The 19,068-nt window shown below is 44.3% G+C and overlaps 2 protein-coding genes across 13 annotated transcripts in view; one reads left to right on the top strand and one right to left on the bottom strand.

Annotated features, from left to right (window-relative positions):
• Nucleotides 1–6,573, bottom strand: part of tp53bp1 (tumor protein p53 binding protein, 1) — a 30,748-nt gene extending 24,175 nt beyond the window's left edge. For 4 of the 12 annotated variants that reach the window (XM_078944149.1, XM_078944154.1, XM_078944152.1 and 1 more), the window contains exons 1-6: nucleotides 1,070–1,522; nucleotides 662–722; nucleotides 532–589; nucleotides 410–465; nucleotides 217–321; nucleotides 61–103 (exon numbers count right to left, since the gene is read on the bottom strand). In XM_078944149.1, coding sequence (XP_078800275.1) covers nucleotides 61–103; nucleotides 217–321; nucleotides 410–465; nucleotides 532–589; nucleotides 662–722; nucleotides 1,070–1,249 — 503 coding nt within the window. In that variant the 5' untranslated portion in view covers nucleotides 1,250–1,522. Of the gene's footprint in view, nucleotides 1–60; nucleotides 107–216; nucleotides 322–409; nucleotides 466–531; nucleotides 590–661; nucleotides 723–1,069; nucleotides 1,525–6,183 lie in introns of those variants that run through there. The other 8 variants (XM_078944148.1, XM_020711474.2, XM_078944153.1 and 5 more) reach the window with 3 other exon arrangements.
• A 4,160-nt stretch (nucleotides 6,574–10,733) lies between these two features.
• map1aa (microtubule-associated protein 1Aa) overlaps nucleotides 10,734–19,068 on the top strand; it is a 45,775-nt gene continuing 37,440 nt past the window's right edge. Inside the window, exons 1-2 of the mRNA XM_023951844.2 lie at nucleotides 10,734–11,154; nucleotides 12,282–12,374. Coding sequence (XP_023807612.1) covers nucleotides 10,923–11,154; nucleotides 12,282–12,374 — 325 coding nt within the window. The 5' untranslated portion in view covers nucleotides 10,734–10,922. The remainder of the gene's footprint in view (nucleotides 11,155–12,281; nucleotides 12,375–19,068) is intronic.

Raw genomic sequence — 19,068 nt, 5'->3', positions numbered from 1 at the left:
GAAACTCTGGGTTAAAAGAGGACCGCCGGCCGTCTACAGTGATGTCACCAGAAGGCGTACCTTGGCGCCACAAGGCTTTGAGTCTCTGCACCAACACTCCGCTCTGCTGGGATGACAGAAGGCAGGAACCCATCAGACCACAGAGATGATGGACCATGACCCACGCCTATGACGCTCACACCAACACCCCACCACGCACACAACCACAAATCAGACCTGAGCTTCTGGGCTTGTCGGTGTGGGAGGGGCAACCTAAGATTTCCTCAGCCTGGAGATCCTGACTCTGAGAGAGCTCCAGGAAGCCCAGGTGACAAGAGTCCCCTGAAACACACAGCAGCGCTCCAGGGATGCAGTTTCTACACCCATCCACGTGTTCAACGCCCCTGCCACCCACACCCCTTCTGCATACCTTCAGGCTGAACGCAGTTTGTTGTAGAATCAGCACCAGGATCCATGTCTGCACACCTGAAACAGGAAATGACATCACTATAGGTGCCTGAGCGTCGTCAGAGTTGTGTCCTTCACACGTACCCTCTGCTGTTCTGCACCGGACGGCCGCTGACAGCCCCACAGGGCTGCCGGTCAGTGTCTGCAGGAGGAAACAGAACCGGGTCAGAACTCTAGTATTCATGAGGCACCTTAAGGTGTGAGAGACACCCACCGGACGTGGACTGGCTGTCGGTCTGAGAGCTTCTGCTGCCCAAGGGGGACGAGATCAGCTCCTGGATCCCAAAACACCTTCAGGTCAGTACAAGGACACTCATTGGCTGCATCATCCACGCGACCCACCCCTCATGCTGTTGTGAGCATGCTTAGTGTGCCAACTACATACTGAGTCTGACGTGCACGCGTTTCCCCACGCCGTGCATGTATGGTTAAGTTGATTGATTGACTGTTGAGTTCACGCGCGCGCGCGCACCTTCGCATGATGGGGGTTTTATAGTTGTGTGGGCAGACTTTACCTGCAGGACTTCGATCTGTGGCTGTGCACGTGCGCGCGCTCAGATGTTTTTGCAAACACCAAGCCGCGGCGGCATGATCATCAGAACAAACTCCGGTAACGGCTTACCAGGACTGGGCTGCGGGAAGCGGGCTGCAGGATGGACAGGCGGCGGGCTAGCAGGGCTCGGTAGCTGCTCTCGGGGTCGTCCTCCAGAGCGACACTGTCCGGCTGGGAGTCCTCCACGATCAGGCACGGGTTTTCTGGCTGCGGCAGGCTGGAGTCCAGGTCGCTTCCACTGGGATCCATCGGATCAGGAGAGCCGGAGGCGGGCCGCTGTTAGCTGAACCGGCGACATCCAAACAAGGAGGACATGTGTGAGCGCGAGGCAGGACACGGTCACCGGGGAAGAGCCAGCGCTAGCCTGCTACTGCTAGCTCGTTAGCCTAAGCAACGGGGCGCGTGCCTGCCGCAGCAGTCCGACCACGGGCGCGAGCATTTGGTGAACAAACGCATACAAAAAAAATAACAAAAACAATCACTCCTCAATGCGACAACGCCCACTTCCGCCGTGTGTGCCGCGGGAAAACTAGACGGGGGTTGTTTGATTGGCCCAGGAAAAGATATGACGTCATAAACATGCGACGTTCTTTTTTTATTTTCAACAAACAAAAGAAATATAACGTGGCGTGAATAGTCAGCGTTACACAGCATGAACGTTGGCAGTTGAAACAAAATGGGTATTAAAAAACACAAACAAACAAAATAGGGTTTGCCAGATTATTCTGAAAGTTTTTGTTGGCTAAAGCTAATTTTATGGAGCTGCAGTGATCTCTTAAGAGTGTGGCTTCAACAAAATCCAACGGTCTTCCAGGACAAGCCGTCCCAGCTGAACGTGCCCTACTCTTTCTTCAGGTGAAACGCTGACTCCATCACAGCGTGTTTGGCTGGGAAAGAAGGTCTAGACACTTGTATCATCAGCACTGAATCGCCCTAAGGATGTGTGCTTTCGAATATGCTCTTTTCCGTGTACACCAACTGCTGTGGCTCTGGCCACCAGTCTGGTAATCTCATTAAGTTTGCAGATGACACCACCCTGATTAAACTCATCTGACATGGGAATGGGTCTGCCTACAGGAGGAAGTGGGCCAGCTGTTGTCCTTGAACTAAATGCCCAGAAGACAGTGGAGATGACCATAGACTTGAAGAAAGCCTTGGACTCCATTCCAACCCTCACTCTGACTGACATCCCCATAACCGCCATAGACTCCTTCCAGTATCTGGGTACCACCATCATCCAGGACCTCAAATGGGAGCCGGCCATCAGCTCCCTTATCAAGACAGCCTCGCAGAAGATGTTCTTCTTCTGGCAGTGGAAGACATTCAACCTTCCAGCCAAGGGGTGGTGCAGTTTTACACCACCATCATTATGCTGGAGCCACATCCAGGACAAACTAATACTCCAGTAGACGCCCGCTCTGCTGAGAAGGTGAATGGCTGTAGTTTTCCATCCCTGTAGAACCGGTAGAGCTTCAGAACTCTCCTTCTCACTGTGGACACAGACTTTAGAACCCTTCCCCTCAGAAAAAAGTTTGAGGTTGAGATCTCGCCCCAAGAACGGTTTCTTTTCCTCAACTGTTGGACACACAAAGACTAGATAACCCTGCAGGTTCTTCTCGAGTCTTTCTTATCTGTTCCGCCTCAATTGAAATTGGATCATCCTTTCTCATCTCTCTCCTAGCCCTATGCCGGATTTCCCCCTGGACTACCTCAACCTCTGCCAGAGCTTCTGTGTCCTCCTCTTAACCATCTCATCAGTTTCTCCACTGTTCATCAAAGCCTTATGAATAAGCATCATCCTACATATAGGCTATGTCCGAATTCCCACCCTAACCCATAACTACTGAAAAATCTATACATAGTGCGACACTATGTAGTGGCCTGAATTTTAAAAAGCAATTTAGACACCATGCTCAGTAACATTTTTTTTAAACAGCAGATGTGACATCAATCCTTTGTCCAAGTTAAAATCTAATTGATAAAATAATTTTGCAACGATTATTTATGAGTCCGCTGTCTTCTGAAGATAAAAACGTTGATGATTTATTAAAAAAATACATTTTAATACATATTTTTGGTAAAAATTGTTCCAACGCAATGCATTGTGGTCTATATTCGCCCGTCTAGTGAGCATCGATGGACACTGTTTTTTCGCAAAGACTTCTGGGAAATATTTAGGGTACTCGATTTTGGAATAGTAGATTCAGACAGCACTACAAAATGGCGAACACACTATACAGTCCACTATATAGTGAGTGGGGAAGGAATTTTGACGAAACCATAGCTTTTAAACTGTCGTACTCCCTGCGAGACCCACTGCACTGTCTCTCTGACGTCATGTTCCTCCTCAGCTCCACCACAGTGAGGCCAGTATTCTACTTAACCAGTGCCTGACACTTTCACTCCTGTGGAAATAAACTAATTCTGATTCTGAAGTTCTGCATGGATGAATTGACCAAAACAGCAGTTACAGTGTTCTGTCTTCTCTTGATGGGAACTAAATTCCCCCCAAACAGAATCCAGGGCTTCTCCATTTCATTTGAAAACTCCGCCATCTTCCCCTCCCCTCAGGTCAAAAGTCTGGGTGTTATCTTGACTACAGCTTTTCCTTCACCTCGCCCATCAATACATCACCCAGTCTGCCTATCTGCCATGCTGTTCAGCCGTGAGACAATTGCACTTGAGGTAGCAGGGATGAAGATGCTGAGGTTCTCTTTGGGAGTGACCAGGATGGATCGGATCAGGAATAAGGACGTCAGAGGGACAGCACATGTTAGGCCCACCCCTGCCTTAAGGGAAAAGCCGAAAAGAAAAGAAGAAGAAGGTCTGCCAAGCTCCACCTTCGCAGCATCGATTGTCTTCATCCTTCCCTCAGTCCTCATTCCACCACGGTCCTGGCCCACCATCTCCGGTCTGGTTTTTTGCAATTCCCTTTTGGACTTCCTCAAAAAAACACTGAGTAAACTTCAATGGTTTAAAACTCTGCTGCCCGTGTCACCACACAAACACCACCCATCCACACATCACACCTGTTCTTCAGCAGCTCCACTGACTTGCTGTCCCTGTCACACACCAGATGATCTAGAACAGTGTTTTTCAACCAGTGTGCCGCAGCACACATCTCCCATGATGCATTGGGTTCAAGTGACAGCATCTCAGCGCTACAGTGAGTCTTCCCTGTTGAACGTCTTGACACCACAACGAACACACATCAAACAGTTTTTAAATCTTCTTGATGAAATCAGAGGTTTAACAGTTTGGTTCTCCTTCAAGCTTTGTGTTTATTTACAGCCAAACATCCCAGAGTTTGGTCCAAGTCATCTTTCTAACTGAAACACTTTTCGTCCACACACACAAACACACACACAGTTTCTTCACGGAGCTAGCAGTGCTAAACTGGATTACTCTGATCTTTTTCATAGCTGTACATTTTTTATTTTTTTCCTGCCTTCTACGAAAAGAGGCCAACAACTAATTTATTTAAATTAAACCTGTTGAAGATTTACAGAAAACCTTTGACCGCTGTCATTGAAACCAGAGTTAAATTCCAAAGTATTGAGGGGAACTTTTCTTATTGACCAAATATTCGTCTTATTTCCATTATACAAATAAATTATTTTGAAATGATACAATGTGATTTTCTGGATTCTTTTATTTACATTCTGTCTCACAATTGAAGTTTATCTATGATGAATATCACAGACCAAACTCAGCTTTTTATGTGGAACAAAATTCAGAATCAACGACTGACTGAATACTTCTTTGCCTCACTTTATATCAACCTCCTGACTACCAGCAATGCAGAAGTGTCCTCTCTGAAAGACACATCTAAACATAAAAATCTCCCAACCACTGCAGACAATACTGATCTCAGTGTCAGTAACACCTAGGGCAAAGGGGATCTTGATAAAAACCTTGATGAATTACTTTTATTTGAGATGAACACCTTCGTCTGAGGGTCTAACTCATGTAAATAAATCCGAGGTTTACAAAATAGTTTCACTAAATTCGTGGCTTTGCTCTTAAGAATGCTTTCCTGAAGTCTGAAATTCGGTTTTAGCCTCTATGTAAGACTGCAGACACTAAGACGGCAGTAAGATTTAGATGATTTTGTCACCATGGTTTGACAGCCTCAGTTACCATGGAAACAGCACATTTCTGCGTCTCCAGGGCTTTGGTTTTTGCACATCGCAGAGGAAAAAAGCCCCACAAAATACCTATCAGCTGACCAACTGATGCTGGGAGGAGAAGCAGTCAGAGCTGAAGCTGTGGAAACCCAGCAGGAGGTTCTACTGAGGATTCCATTCAGAGGACCAGAATGTTTCTCTCTGCACATCTGTTACAGCCGGCAGGTCTGAGCAAACACGTCTGACACACCTACACGTCTTTGTGAATGCGGCCCATTCCAGATGTCTTCCCCTGTCACAGTGTCTGCGCAGTCGTCTGCCTGTGAGCTGCAGAGCCCAGGAGAAGATTCAGTGACCGTCCAGCCTGTGCCGCCATCTGAACTGCTGCTGCAAAGATGCTCAGCCTCCAAACCCTGTCCATCTTTTACAGCATTTGTGCACAAGCCAACCATGGATTTGCTTCCAATTAATGACCATCCTCCATGAGGGACTCCTCAACATTTCCTTGCCCTGAAAATTCCGACATGAGTGTAAAGTTTGGGGAAAAAACTCTATTGTAACATAGTCTCTGCAGGTGTGCGAACACTACTCAGGTTAGTTTCCTGAGAGCCAGGAGGAGGTGGTGGTGGAGCCGGGCTGGAACAGGTAAGGAAAAGGCTGAAGAGACCCGGAGGAGGCCTTTCAAACCCTCAACCACAGATGGAACACAACTGGCCTTTTCAGAACATCATCTCCATAAGTGTGTCAGTCCCTCTGCATTCTCACGCCCCCCTCCCCAGCAGACACCTCGGCGGCCCATACGGGTTTCTCTCCTCCCTTCAGGATCCTTCTAAGGACCGGAAAACGTCAGATCGTGGAGGTTTTCTGACCTCGGTCCTGCACTCCTCATCCCGGAGGCGCATGAACGCCACGTGAGCCCGAGGAGTGGACGCGCGGACCGCAGACGTGCACGTGCACCATTGTCAGCCACCCGGTTTTACGCGCGCGTCCCTCCCCCCCCCCCCCCCCCCCGCGACGCTTCACCAAGTTTAGCGCAAAAACGGAGAAAGAGCGTACCTGCGGGTCCGTGTCTGCGGCTCTGCGGTGGATCAGTGCGGGATGGAGGCGCGCAGCATCAGCCCTGCCCTCTGTCAGAGCCGGGGTGTGCGACACACGCGCGCACGTCATGATGCAAAGGCATGTTCTAGACAGCCCACAGCGCATCTGCGTTCCGCACAGGGACGCTCCTTAGTGTGCGGGATGTGCGGGGTCACGCGCCGCAGACGCGCTGAGTGAGTCTGAGCGCAAGCAGACACGCTTCTGTGCAGAAATGACGCAGAATCATCTCACTGCTGAGCATTTTCTGGAAGGACAGCAAGCCTTCAAAGTTTCCTCATATGAAGTAACGACATTGATTACAACGTTACTCCATTGTACTTTACGATAGATCCTAAATGAAGTTCCAGTGATGTACCAGCAGGGGGCGGTAATGGTCGGTTGCTGACTCACTGCTGGATGCGTATTCACGAGGAACACCCGGGAGTATGGAAGGTTGTTTAAGCCATAATTCAAAGTAATATGCAGTTCTCAATTGACACTGCATTTTGCAATTTGAAAATGCCTTTTTCAATTGACAATTCAAAACGCAATTCAGATATGGAATATGAAAATACATTTACAATTTAAAATTTAGCATTCAGTTTTACAATTCAATATGACAATTAAAAAGTGAAAACATTGCATAAAAGCAAAATCAATTGCACGTTAAATTTACATGGTTTTGATGTGATAATTCAAATAACATTGCATTTTTAAACTTACTATACAATATTAAAAAATGACATTTCAACACATAACTTGTTTTAAATTCATTTTAAAATAACTTCAAATCTACAGCATTTTAGAACATCACACTGTTTTGTATGGAAATTCAAATAAAACTGCAAAACAGCGCCCTCTGGTGTAACGCATTTTCATATCCATAACCTCACGCTTTATGTGCGTCAAGATTCAAATTGAAATGCTGTCAGACTCTCATCGGGGTGGGGCGTACCACCTTCATCAAAACACCACAACAAATTACAATGCAATGGATTTGAAGTTACTTTGAAATTAATTTAAAGCAAATTATGTATTGAAATTTCATTTTTGTATATGTAGATGTATGATTTTTTCAGTTGTCATATTGAATTTTAAATCTTAGTATTAAATTCTAAATTGCAACATTTATTCCAAGTCTTAAATAATAATAATTGCACATTACTTTGAATTATGACTCAGGAAAACTTCCATACAGGAACCCCCCCCCCCTTAAGGATGTAGCCTTTGGTCAGTGTGAATACAGGGAAGAGCTTTATGACTCTGTGTGCATTGACTATAAAATAAATGATAACCGCTCAACCCCTCCGCTCTCCTGCTCTCAAATAGGAAGTACCATTGCTTCCTGATACGGGCGCCGCCACATTAAAACCAGTCGACAATGAGTGGTCCGAGTTGCTCTGAGTCATCGTATCTATGGCAACCACTGTCGCCATTGCCATAGATCCCAATCACTGTCGACTGGTTTCAACATGGCGGCTCGGGTAACAGGAAGCCGTGGTGAGAGATGTGGCCTCATTTCACGAGAGCCAAAGTTTAGGTAATTTCAGTGGGGGACGTCACACCGGGATTCGTCCATCTTTTTTCAGTCTATGTATGTGTGTGTGTGTGACGTGTGTGTGGTTTCCCAAACTTCCTCAAAAGTAACCCTCACACAACAGATCCATGTCTTCATTTTCTTCTCAATTTCCTTATTTCTTTTGTATTTTATCACAATAAAAATAAAAGATTTTGCACAAGTTGTTCCACCAGGAAAAAGAAGAAGAAATGAGAGAAGTACATCTAAGGCACAAAAGGATACATACATACATACATACATACATACATACGTACATACATACATACATACATACGTACGTACGTACGTACGTACGTACGTACGTACGTACATACATACATAGATACATACATACATACATACATACATACATACGTACATACGTACGTACGTACATACATACATACGTACGTACATACATACATACGTACATACATACATACATACATACATACATACATACATACATACATACATACATACATACGTACATACATACATACATACATACATACATACATACATACATACGTACGTACATACATACATACATACATACATACATATGTACATACATACGTACATACATACATACATACATACATACATACATACATACATACATACATACATACATACGTACATACATACATATGTACATACATACATACGTACATACGTACATACATACATACATACGTACATACGTACATACGTAGAGAGACATGGGTGTGTGTGGAGCTGTCAGTGTCAGTGTCAGTGCATGTGTGAGTTCAGGATGGTTATGGCTTTGGGGAAAAAACTGTTCTTAAGGTGGTTTGTCCTTGATCTGATGCACCTGTAGCGACTGTGGTGTCATCAGCAAACTTCACGATGAGGTCGCTGTCGTGGGTGTAGAGGCAGTACAGGAGTGGGCTCAGCACACAGCCCTGTGGGGAGCCAGTGCTCAGAGTCCATGTGGGGGAGATGTGGGGGCCCAGCCTCACAGCCTGTGGCCGGTCAGTGAGGAAGTCCTTTATCCAGGCACATGTGAGGGGGGGCAGGCCTAAAGTGTCCAGTTTTCTGATCAGTATGTCCGGGATGGTTGTATTGAAGGCAGAGTTATAGTCCACAAAGAGCATCCGGACATAGCTCTGCTGCACCTCCAGGTGGCTCAGCGCAGCATGCAGGGCTAAGGCGATGGCATCCTCTGTAGACCGGTTTGTGCGGTATGCAAACTGGTGGGGGTCAAGGTCTGGGGGGAGGTGATCACTGATGTGCCGGAGGACCAGTCTCTCGAAGCACTTCATGATAACTGGAGTGATGGCCACCGGACGGTAGTCGTTGAGGCTGGAGATGGGAAATTTCTTCGGCACTGGGATGATGGTTGCAGATTTCAGACAGGTAGGTATCACTGCCTGGGCCAGGGAGAGGTTGAAGATTTCTTTGAAGATAGGTGCGATCTGAGGAGCACATGCTCCAAGCACTTTGCTAGGAACTCCATCTGGGCCAGCTGCCTTTCTGGGGTTCACTGCTAGGAGTGCCTTCCTGACGTCGTCCTCAGTCACGGTGAGCGGCGTGATTGGAGAGGTGGATCTGGGTGGGATTGGGGGTGGGGCTGGGGCGGCAGGGTTCTGTTGTTTTGGAGCTTCAAAGCGTGCAAAGTAGTTGTTCAGCTCCTCTGCTGGCGCTGCACTCAGATGGTCTGTAGTTACTTGACAGCCCCTGTAGTTGGTGATGTCATGTATGCCCTTCCACACCTCCCGCGTGTTGTTGCTGGACAGATGGGACTCTACGGTCCTCCTGTGGTCCATCTTAGTTTTTTTGACCCCCTTCCTCAGGTCAGCTCGGGCAGCTCTGTACAGAGCTCTGTCGCCGGACCGGAAGGCAGCGTAGCGGGCTTTGAGGAGTTTGTGGAATTGGGTGGTCATCCAGGGTTTCTGGTCAGGGAAAACCCGGATGCTTTTGTCTAGAGTCACATTTCCGATGCAGAACTTGATGTAGTCCAGCACCGTGCTTGTGTGTGTTTCCAGCTCCTGGTGTTGAAACATATTCCAGTCCGTCTGCTCAAAGCAGTCTTGAAATATTCTAAGGGGCATCATCAGGCCAGGTCGTTATAGTTTTTGTGATGGGCCTGCCACTGCGTCTGAGGGTGGTATAGGCTGGGGGTCACAGGAGGGAGAGGTGGTCTGAGTGTCCGAGGTAAGGGAGGGGTTTGGCTCTGTATGCATGTTTGATGTTGGTATAAACATGATCCAGAGTGTTTTCACCCCTCGTGGGACACTTGACATGCTGGTAATAATTCGTCAGTACAGTTTTCAGAATAGCCCTCCTGCAATAACATGAATGCCATCAGGGTGGGCTTGTTGATGTTCATTTACGGTGTTCAGCAGGAGAGAGAGGGCCTTGTTTGTGTTTGCGTCGGGTGGAATGTATACCGCCGGAACAATCACAACGGTGAACTCTCTGGGCATAAGAAAGGCCGGCATCTAACGGATATGTACTCGAGATTAGAAGAGCAGTAATTGTCTATAATTGTTACATTGTTACACCAGTTCTCGTGTACGTAGATGCAGAGCCCCCCTCCTCTGCTCTTACCGGAGTCTTTAGTTCTGTCCCAGCGTTAGCTGCATGCTAACGTAACGTATATACATGCATATATATACATACATGCATACATGCATGCGATCATTCTTGTCTCCAGGAGTCCAGAATCCCTCTGGTTCAAGTCTGTACCGGCTCATATAAGCCCGGTCCAGCCCTCGGGGAGTGGTTCTGTTATGGAACTGTGAGAGCCGATCTGCAGCTGCAGCTCTGAGCCTCTAACAAAGACTTACAGTTCAATCAATGCAGCCGGTGCCGCCAGGCTCTGACAGAAACGGACCACTGAGCTGTTTCCAACCCCAACTGTGCAGACGCTGTGTGAGCTCCACTGACCCCGTTTGACAGAACTTTATTCCTTTTTGTGATTTTTACAACAGTACAGGGATTGCATCATCTTCACCTTCATCCTAGTCTTCCTCAACGCTGCTGCTGTTCAGGATTGATGAAAACACTCATCCTCACATCTTCTGTCCAATGGTTCTCTGTGACGTTAGATAGTCACATCACTGTGGTCCAATCATATGCCCCCCCTGTACAGAGGCACACCCATCGCCCCTCCACCTAATTCTGCAACGTCATGGTGCTCACTCTTGATGCAGTTGTCATGGAGATGGAGGAGCGCTCAGCATCCACCGGTGGCAGTGTTACCATGGAGACCTTCACCACAGCAGCAACCTCTGAATCGGGCGAGTCTGCTCAGCGAGCCGGCGGATCTGCCCCCCAGGAAAGAAACCACCGGATTCTGATTGTGATCGGAGAGATTTATACTGAGGATCACCTGGAAAAGTCCAGGAGAGAGATTGAACGAGGTAAGATCCATCGATTTTCACAAAAACCTGTTTGTTCAACTGCAGGGTTCAGGTCTGAGCTCCAGGATTCAGGTTTGAGCTGCAGGATTCAGGTTTGAGCTGTAGGGTTCTGGTCTGAGCTTCAGGATTATGATCTGAGCTGCAGGATTATGATCTCAGCTCCAGGATTCAGGTCTGAGCTAGATTGTTCAGGTCTGAGCAGCAGCATTCAAGTCTGAGCTACAGAATTCAGATCTCAGCTGCAGGATTCAGGTCTGATTCAACTCTGAGTTGTAGCTCACTGTTCTGCTGCTTCATGGTGTCTCGATTGTCACATTGATAAATCTTCTTCAGGTCTCCATTTTTATTTTTATTTTTTTTTTAGTTATATTTTTGACAGGGAATATCAACTTTTACATCATTGTTACATTGTTTCCAAGTTACACATCATTTTACATCAAATATATTTTCAGTCAGTAAATCAGAATGCGTGTTTTTGATCATTTTGTACTCTTCCCCTCTTTTTTATATGAACAGAAAAAAACAAAACAAAAACAGAGCAGCTGTCAATCACACTCTTATCCAAAAAGGATGAATCAATAAAATAAACCCACATTATCTGTTATCTTGTAATAGAGAAGTATTTTTTTTCTTGTTAGAATTAAAGAAGGTCAGGTCTAAGAGGTCCAATATATTTGACCCATTTTGCCCACCATCTCAAACCTTTATCTGTTTGCATCTTTATTGCAAAAGTCAGTCTTTCCATAACATAAATATCATGTATTGTTTTATGCCAATCATCTACTGTTGGAGCATCAGGTTGTAACCACTTTCTTGTCAAGGCCTTCTTCCCTCCCACCAGCAATATTCTCATTAAATATTGGTCTGCTGCAGACTGCATGTGTTGTGTTACTGTTCCCAGGTATAGAGCTAAGGCATTAAAGGGAAAGTTTTCTTGAAATGTCATCTCCAAACATTTATGGATTTCTTGCCAAAAAGATATGAGTACAGGACAATCCCAGAATATATGGTAGTGGTTGGCTTCAGATGAGCCACATAACCTCCAACAGCTTGTACCAACACCTTGATGCCTCAGGTCTCCATTCTTATTGTTAATTGACAGTTCTGTTGTTTGTGTTTGGAACCAGCTCTGCGGTCCTGGAGGGTTGATGTTCTGGACCTGAACAAGGAGTTGCAGCTCTTCAAGAGGAGACACACCGCCCAGTTCTCGGAGGTCAGAGGTCAGTCTGAGCTCCTGCTGGATGGAGTGGAAGCTGCTGCCCTCACTGCAGCGGTGCTCCTGTCTCTCGGACTCCTTTTGTTTCTTAGATCAAAGATCAAACTGCTGCTACTCTGCTGTCGTGGACGCCTCAGTCCTGAACTCTGGGATCATTTCTGCAGGTCCTGAATTGTTTTAGAAACCACATATTCTGTGTATCTGAGGCTCTTTGCTGAAAGACGGTTCAAGTAAAGAAGTCAGTGTAGCCAGAAAACCTTTAACCCTTGTGCTATCCTAGGCACTTCAACATTGGGAGTTGGGTCATCTAGACCCACTAGACAGTGCTCTGAACCTTTTTTCTTCAATGATTTGTGATCTTCACTGGTGTCCATGGATTACATGAAATCTTTCCACCTTTATCCACCTTTGTCATGGTAGGAATAACACGTCAAAGTAAGGGTGGGGTCACAGGATAGCACAAGGGTTAATGAGGAAGCGGTCTCCAATTTTCTAAAGAATTTTGAACACCATTAAAAGATTAGCTCTTATTTCAAGTGTAAAAATCATGTATACAATGACTTAAAAAAGCTAGTAATGACAAAGCTGCTGAGGTAAATACTTATTTAAATGTAAATAAATGAAGGACGAAATGATTTGTTTCAAAGATCAAGTGAAAAAGATTCTAAAGCTGAAAATGGGTGAAGTTTTCAGTCTTTTAAAGGATTAATGTACTAACGGGATAAAATATTTACAATTCATCTTCAATCAGCATGAAATAGCTTCATGTTTGTAAAACAAGAAAGTGATTTTAAAAAAAAAAGTCGGAGATATGCATCTACTGAAGGTTTTTTCATCGCAAAACTACGGTGGCCCTGAGGAGCAAATCACATCAACAAACCACTTGTCAGGAGTCAGAGCTCTGTGTCCCCCTCTGGTCACTGGCAGGAACCGTCTCCAGAGTTCAAAGTGCACTTCATCTCCCAGCAACCCACAATTTCTGGATGTCACACACCGAACTTTCATTTTCAGTTCCTCACATGACACTTAGGCACTGTACTGAGCCACACTCAGTGCGAAGTGTTGTTTGTGCCACTCTGCCTTCATTATATCCTGACTTGATCTTCTGATTTCCTGACCCTGTGTCTGACTCGGTTTGCCTGCACCGACCCTCGCCTGGATCCCGTCTAGCCCGTCTCTCCTCTGATCGACTCCTACCTGCCTGACCCCTATTTAGCTTTGGGGACTTTCAGCCGAGCTAATAAACCTGCTGCATTTGGATCCAGCCGTCTGCCTGTTTTGTGACACCACTCAATGCAGAAACATATTAAAGATCACAACCACTGTAGGAGCTAAAGGCCTAGAAACTATTTAACTAAGTTCTAGCTCCTTTGATACACTGAGATGTGCGACGCCAGAGTTGATTGACGCGCCAAGCGGGTTGTCGTTTCCTTATACGACGAAGAAAAATGAGTCTTTTACTCCGATCAACTTTGCATTACTTTGTTTCTTTTATTAATTTACACTACTGAACGGATTGGACTACTCTTTTGCTTCATTTCCCGCACAAGCGGTCAAAAACCATTTCTCCATCTGGCTCATGCACACCTGTGTGTGGTCAGATCATCAACCAATTTATAATTGACAACAAAACATGAAAACAGCGACACCCACAGGACATGTTTCTCAATAGGGCTCCTACAACCACAATTTAAAAAGGAAAAAAAAAGTAAGCAATATTAAAATTTAGAAAATTTATTTAAAATTCCGAAAAACCAAAACACAATTCCAACAAAATGAATCAAAAATAAAACGCAAACATTATCGAACACAAAAGTAGTTTCCAGAAATCAAAGGGAAAAGTTAAAAACTGAAACAAATAAAAAAAAACAGAAAAAGGTGGGTGGGTATTATGGGATATCACTGATTGGATGATGCGGTTTCCTCAGTTTTTTGAACAGGAACTTATTTTAGTATGGCGATGTGTTTTAAAGCTTCTGGCCACGCCCACTTTAAAAGTTCAGCGATAATTCAATCAAGTCCATACCATAATTCAGGTAAAACAACCTCCTGCTTTTCCTCAAGCGTCTTCATCCAATCAGAATGCATAATACCTACATAGTTTCCGGTTTCTTATTCTGTTTCCCTTTTAACATTTGATCTTGATTTCTGGAAATTCGTTTTTTTTCATGTTTTTTACGTTTTGGTTCATGGAATTTTGTTTGTATTTCTAAAATGTAATATTTTTTATTATCTGTTTTCTTTTTCATTGTCATTCTGATCTTTAAAATGCTTTTCTGTCAAATAATGTATGGATGTGGTTGGCACTTCAAGGCCACCGTACTTACCGCTAATCTTCACATTTGGAATTGAAGGTCAGAGGCATTCGTCACAAGCTTTGGTCGTCCACAGTGTGAACATCTCTCCAGGTGATACCACATCCACCTGGAGATCCACCTCCACAGCTCTCATAACTCATGTGCTGCTTGCTCCTGACCTTTGGGACTTTCCCCTCACGGGTCTCTGGGAGATGCTTAATCCACAAGAGGCCCCTCCCCTCATGTCATCATGCACTCTCACTGTGTGTATTGATTGTGAACAGAGAAGGCTTTGTTTACAGGGATCTGGACTAAGCTGAAGTATAGAAATTCACATTTGCTTAGTTTGCTATGCCTTTGTGTCTTTGCTTTAAAAATACGGTTAAGATTTACTGTTCAAGATCTACAAATGACCTTAAAGTCCCACTTTGATCATCTTTTAATCCAGTTTCCAAGTGTTCCCAGTGGTCTTTTCTTTAGGATTCTGCTGTTTTTAGGCAAAATTTAAAAAAAACTGTGTCTTTCTTGGACAGTTTCTGCAGAAATTCACCTCTGAGTTGTGGGCAGGACAGAGTTACCCCCCAACCCCTCTTCCCGTCCTTATAGTTGACTTTCTACCACTAGCTTACAGCCCCTCAAACTCCCAATTTAACATTAGCGGTGCAACAAAAATGGTGAGCAATATCAGATCTATGCAGTCGCACAGTTCTGATATTCTTCCAACAGCATTTTTAATCTGCTTTACCCTGATTTGAATAGAGAAATACTCAGAAATGCAGTTTTGAGCCTAGTTTTCTTTTTTTATGTCCTCCTTTTTCACAAAAATGCTACAAGATTTTGTTAAAAACACTAAAAAGACCATTTTCATCAGAGTGGGTCTTTAAACATTCATCACATCCTTAAACTGGGAGTGTAGAAGAAGAAGGGGCTGGGTGTCATTTCAAATTCAGCGGGCATCATCGATGGAAGCATTAGCTTCCCGCATCCAAACGCCTCCTAAGCCGCTGACACAGCAGCTCGGAGCAGCGGAGGGGATGAGGGTCAGTAATCCGACTCCTGCACCTAAAAGCAGCTGAAAAACAACAGATTATTAAAAGGGAACAAGGCTTTTATGAGCTGCAGCACACAGATGTGTGAGAGAGCGATCGTCGAGAAAACAAAAATGTTCATGAAAAACCCCTACAAACAAACGTGAAGCTGAAGTGCGGATTCGATGAAATGTCAGCCTGAAACTGATGTGCTGACTGTCCTTCAGACAAAAAGGTCATAGAAGCACAAATCCCAAAGACCATGTGACCTGCCAGCCACGGAGCCCATGCGTTTATGTGGCAGAGACTGGGGTGTGTGTGTGTGTGTGTGTGTGTGTGGGGTCAGAACAAGTGCAGGCCTGGAATAGTTGAGACATTCTTGGAGGTGGGGGTTCGTATGAAAGTATGGGGGTGGCGCTCTGAGGAAGAATGCTGAGGAAGAAGATGGAGATGAAGGTGTGGCATTAACACAAACAACTGCAGGCAGATCTTTCTTATTAAAATTAAAATAATAAAAATACAAACTCCTTCAGTCCAGCTTTAGCTCAACACCACTTGTTGTGACTTTTTTCTATTCAGTTTCATCCTTTAAGGTTTACTTCATACTTTTCACTGACTGCAAAAAACCATAACGTACAAGTTAAAAAGATCAAATAAAAGAATGTTTAACAGGCTTCGGCGTTCATGGATGATAGGGTTCCCTCATTTACCATAATAGTTACATTCTACAAAAAAAAACCCATGGGTGAAATCCGGTACTCAACTTTACTGATTGCAATAATTCTAGCTGTTTTAAGGCTGTCAATGCCCTACTTTATGCATTATCCACTTTTCCCAGACAGACACGAACATTTCCACACTTTTCTCTCTTGTTTTAAGTCCCACTCCGATCATCTTTTGATCCATTTTTAAAATGGTGGTGGTCTTCTAATTCTCATGATGCTGTTTTTGGGACAAATCTAAAAACCGGTGTTGTTTTCTAGGACATAGTTTCTGCAGAGCGGCAGGAGTTCATCAGAACTTCACCTCTGAGTTGTGGGCGGGACTGTTGGCGGGACTGTTGGCTCATTTCCCATCATCCTTTTGTTTCCATTTTCTCCTGCTAGCTTACAGCCCTTCACAACCCCAACCCAACGTTAGCCCTCCAAATGGAAGCAATGTTGTAGCTATCCAGTTGCACAGTTCTGATCCAGATTCCAGCTCAGACGAGGAAAACAAAGACGTTCGTGGATCTTTTTGTCTGCAGGTGGATGATCGGAATGAAGCAGAGCAGGGAGCTTGTGCCCCCCCCCCATCTCAGTTGCTGCATCACAAACATGAGCTTTTTCAAAACCCAGGTTTTTATTTGCTCCTGATCCATCACAATTTGAATAAAAAACCCTTTTATATATGCCCTCCTTCATGAGAGAAATGCTACAAGAACTTTTTAAAACACAAAAAACACCATTTTCATTGGAATGGGTCTTTGAATTCTCAAAGTTCAAACCTTCCTAGAAAAATAAGTCCAGTTTTATAGAATGACAACAAAGGTACGATCAAGATCAAAGATTCATGGCTAACTGAATGCATGAAACTTTTCATGGTCCCTTTCTACGCCTTTGGGGTACCAAATGGCTTTACAATGAAAATAAAATAAAAGAACATTTTAAATTGAAATGAGGTAGACTGAACACATTCTGGACAGGAGATCAACTGAAACGCTCTACAGCCAATCAGCATTCAGAACACAATGCACTGTTAAAAAAATTATATATATACATTTTGCACACAAAACCAAATCTGCGAAACATTGAGACTGTGAGAGGGTTGTAGAGGACAGAATGTAATTTCTTTGCACAGCTCCTAGTTTACTTTATGGTTTTGCATGTTTTGGCTTTTTTATTTTGTTAATTATTGACAAATTAGTGAAAGCTGCTCACCTGCACTCGTGGCGAGGGAGAGAGGACAGTTTGGGCAGTATATTTCTGTTGGCGGCTGTTTTTTGATACTTTCACAGCACTTTCTCGCCTATGCTTTCTCTTGAGTCACCTTTTCTGTGCTTTGTTAATCAAAGTAAACTTATTATTTTCTGTCTTGCCTGGATAACCTCTTTACCTGGACGAGGTGTGCTCAGCTGAGCAGAAAAGCATGAAGGGTATGGATGGAAAGAAAATGTCATCAGCACTGGAAGCTTAAAGCTGCCCCCCGTAGAAGAAGGCAGGACAATCAGGCAATGACCACAGGGGGAGCATGTGTTTTAGAAGTGATGGCATGCAGAGCATGGTGAGATATAAGTCTGGTCACACAACCACTACATACATTTTACGCATTTTCCAGGTATGGTATTTCGGTCTTTCGTGACGCCTGATAAACATAATTCAGACGTTTTTCTTGCGTTTGTCATTCGTCGATGTGCACAGATGTCCGTCCAGGGTTTCGTCTGGCAGGTTTTTAAGTGAATTTGATTTTGCGCTGTTCAACATTTTTGGTCAGCTGAGGTTTACGCAGTTTATGCACATTTTACATAGTTTATGCACAATTATGGTTTATATTGTACACAATCGTGTGTGATTTTTTTAAAGATGCGTATGCAAATTTGTGGCTTTCCACGATCGCTCCACGAATGTCCACGTCTGTCTAACAGACTCTTCATGTATGTACCACAGATTTGTAACTTTTATATCACAGAAAAAGCGCACATATCCTGTTTAAATTGTGTAATTGATGCGCAAATTTTGGGCCATATTTGGCTTTTATGTTGGTTTACGTGTTCTCTGTGTGCTTCTTTGTACTTCTTTTGTGGTTTTGAAGGCAGTTCGTTTGTGATACCTCTGCGAAAATTTCATCTAAAGACCACAACTTTTCTCCCTTTTTCCACGTATATTCACATATGACCAATTTTATGTGACACGCCTTTAGCTGAACCTCTGTCTGCCTGTTCCTCTGCAAGAATGAGGTTCAGCAGCATCTTCCACATGGAAAATGCAGCAGTTGTGAGTCTGAGAGAAGGGAATCAAATTGTAAACATGTAGATTGTGTTTTTTCACAGTCACAGCAGAAGAGATGATCATTTTCATGCAGATTTGAACCTGAACACAGATCTTCTCTGTCTTAGTTCTGGTCACAAAACACTTTTTTAAAGGTAAAAGTCAAAGCTTTTATCAGCTGCAAAATTTAGGAACATTCATCATTTAGATAACTTCTCTGTTCTGATGGAAGAAGAATGTTTTTTTTTTTCCTCTTATAAAAAAAAGCCTCACAAAGGTCAACCAGTTTAGTCTTAAAAAGTTGTTTTTGCTTCACATCGTGCATAAGAGGCGAAAAGGAACAGCCAAATGTTTGAGTTGGTGTCTGTTTTAGTCTATTGATGGTTCAAACCAGCAGATCTCAGACT

Source organism: Oryzias latipes, chromosome 3 (genome assembly GCF_053564925.1).
Source record: "Oryzias latipes strain Hd-rR chromosome 3, Olatipes_Hd-rR_3.1".
In the NCBI taxonomy this organism is placed as follows: Eukaryota; Metazoa; Chordata; class Actinopteri; order Beloniformes; family Adrianichthyidae; genus Oryzias; species Oryzias latipes.
The sequence above is the reverse complement of the archived record's forward strand: the minus strand, read 5'-3'. Positions and strand labels throughout refer to the sequence as shown.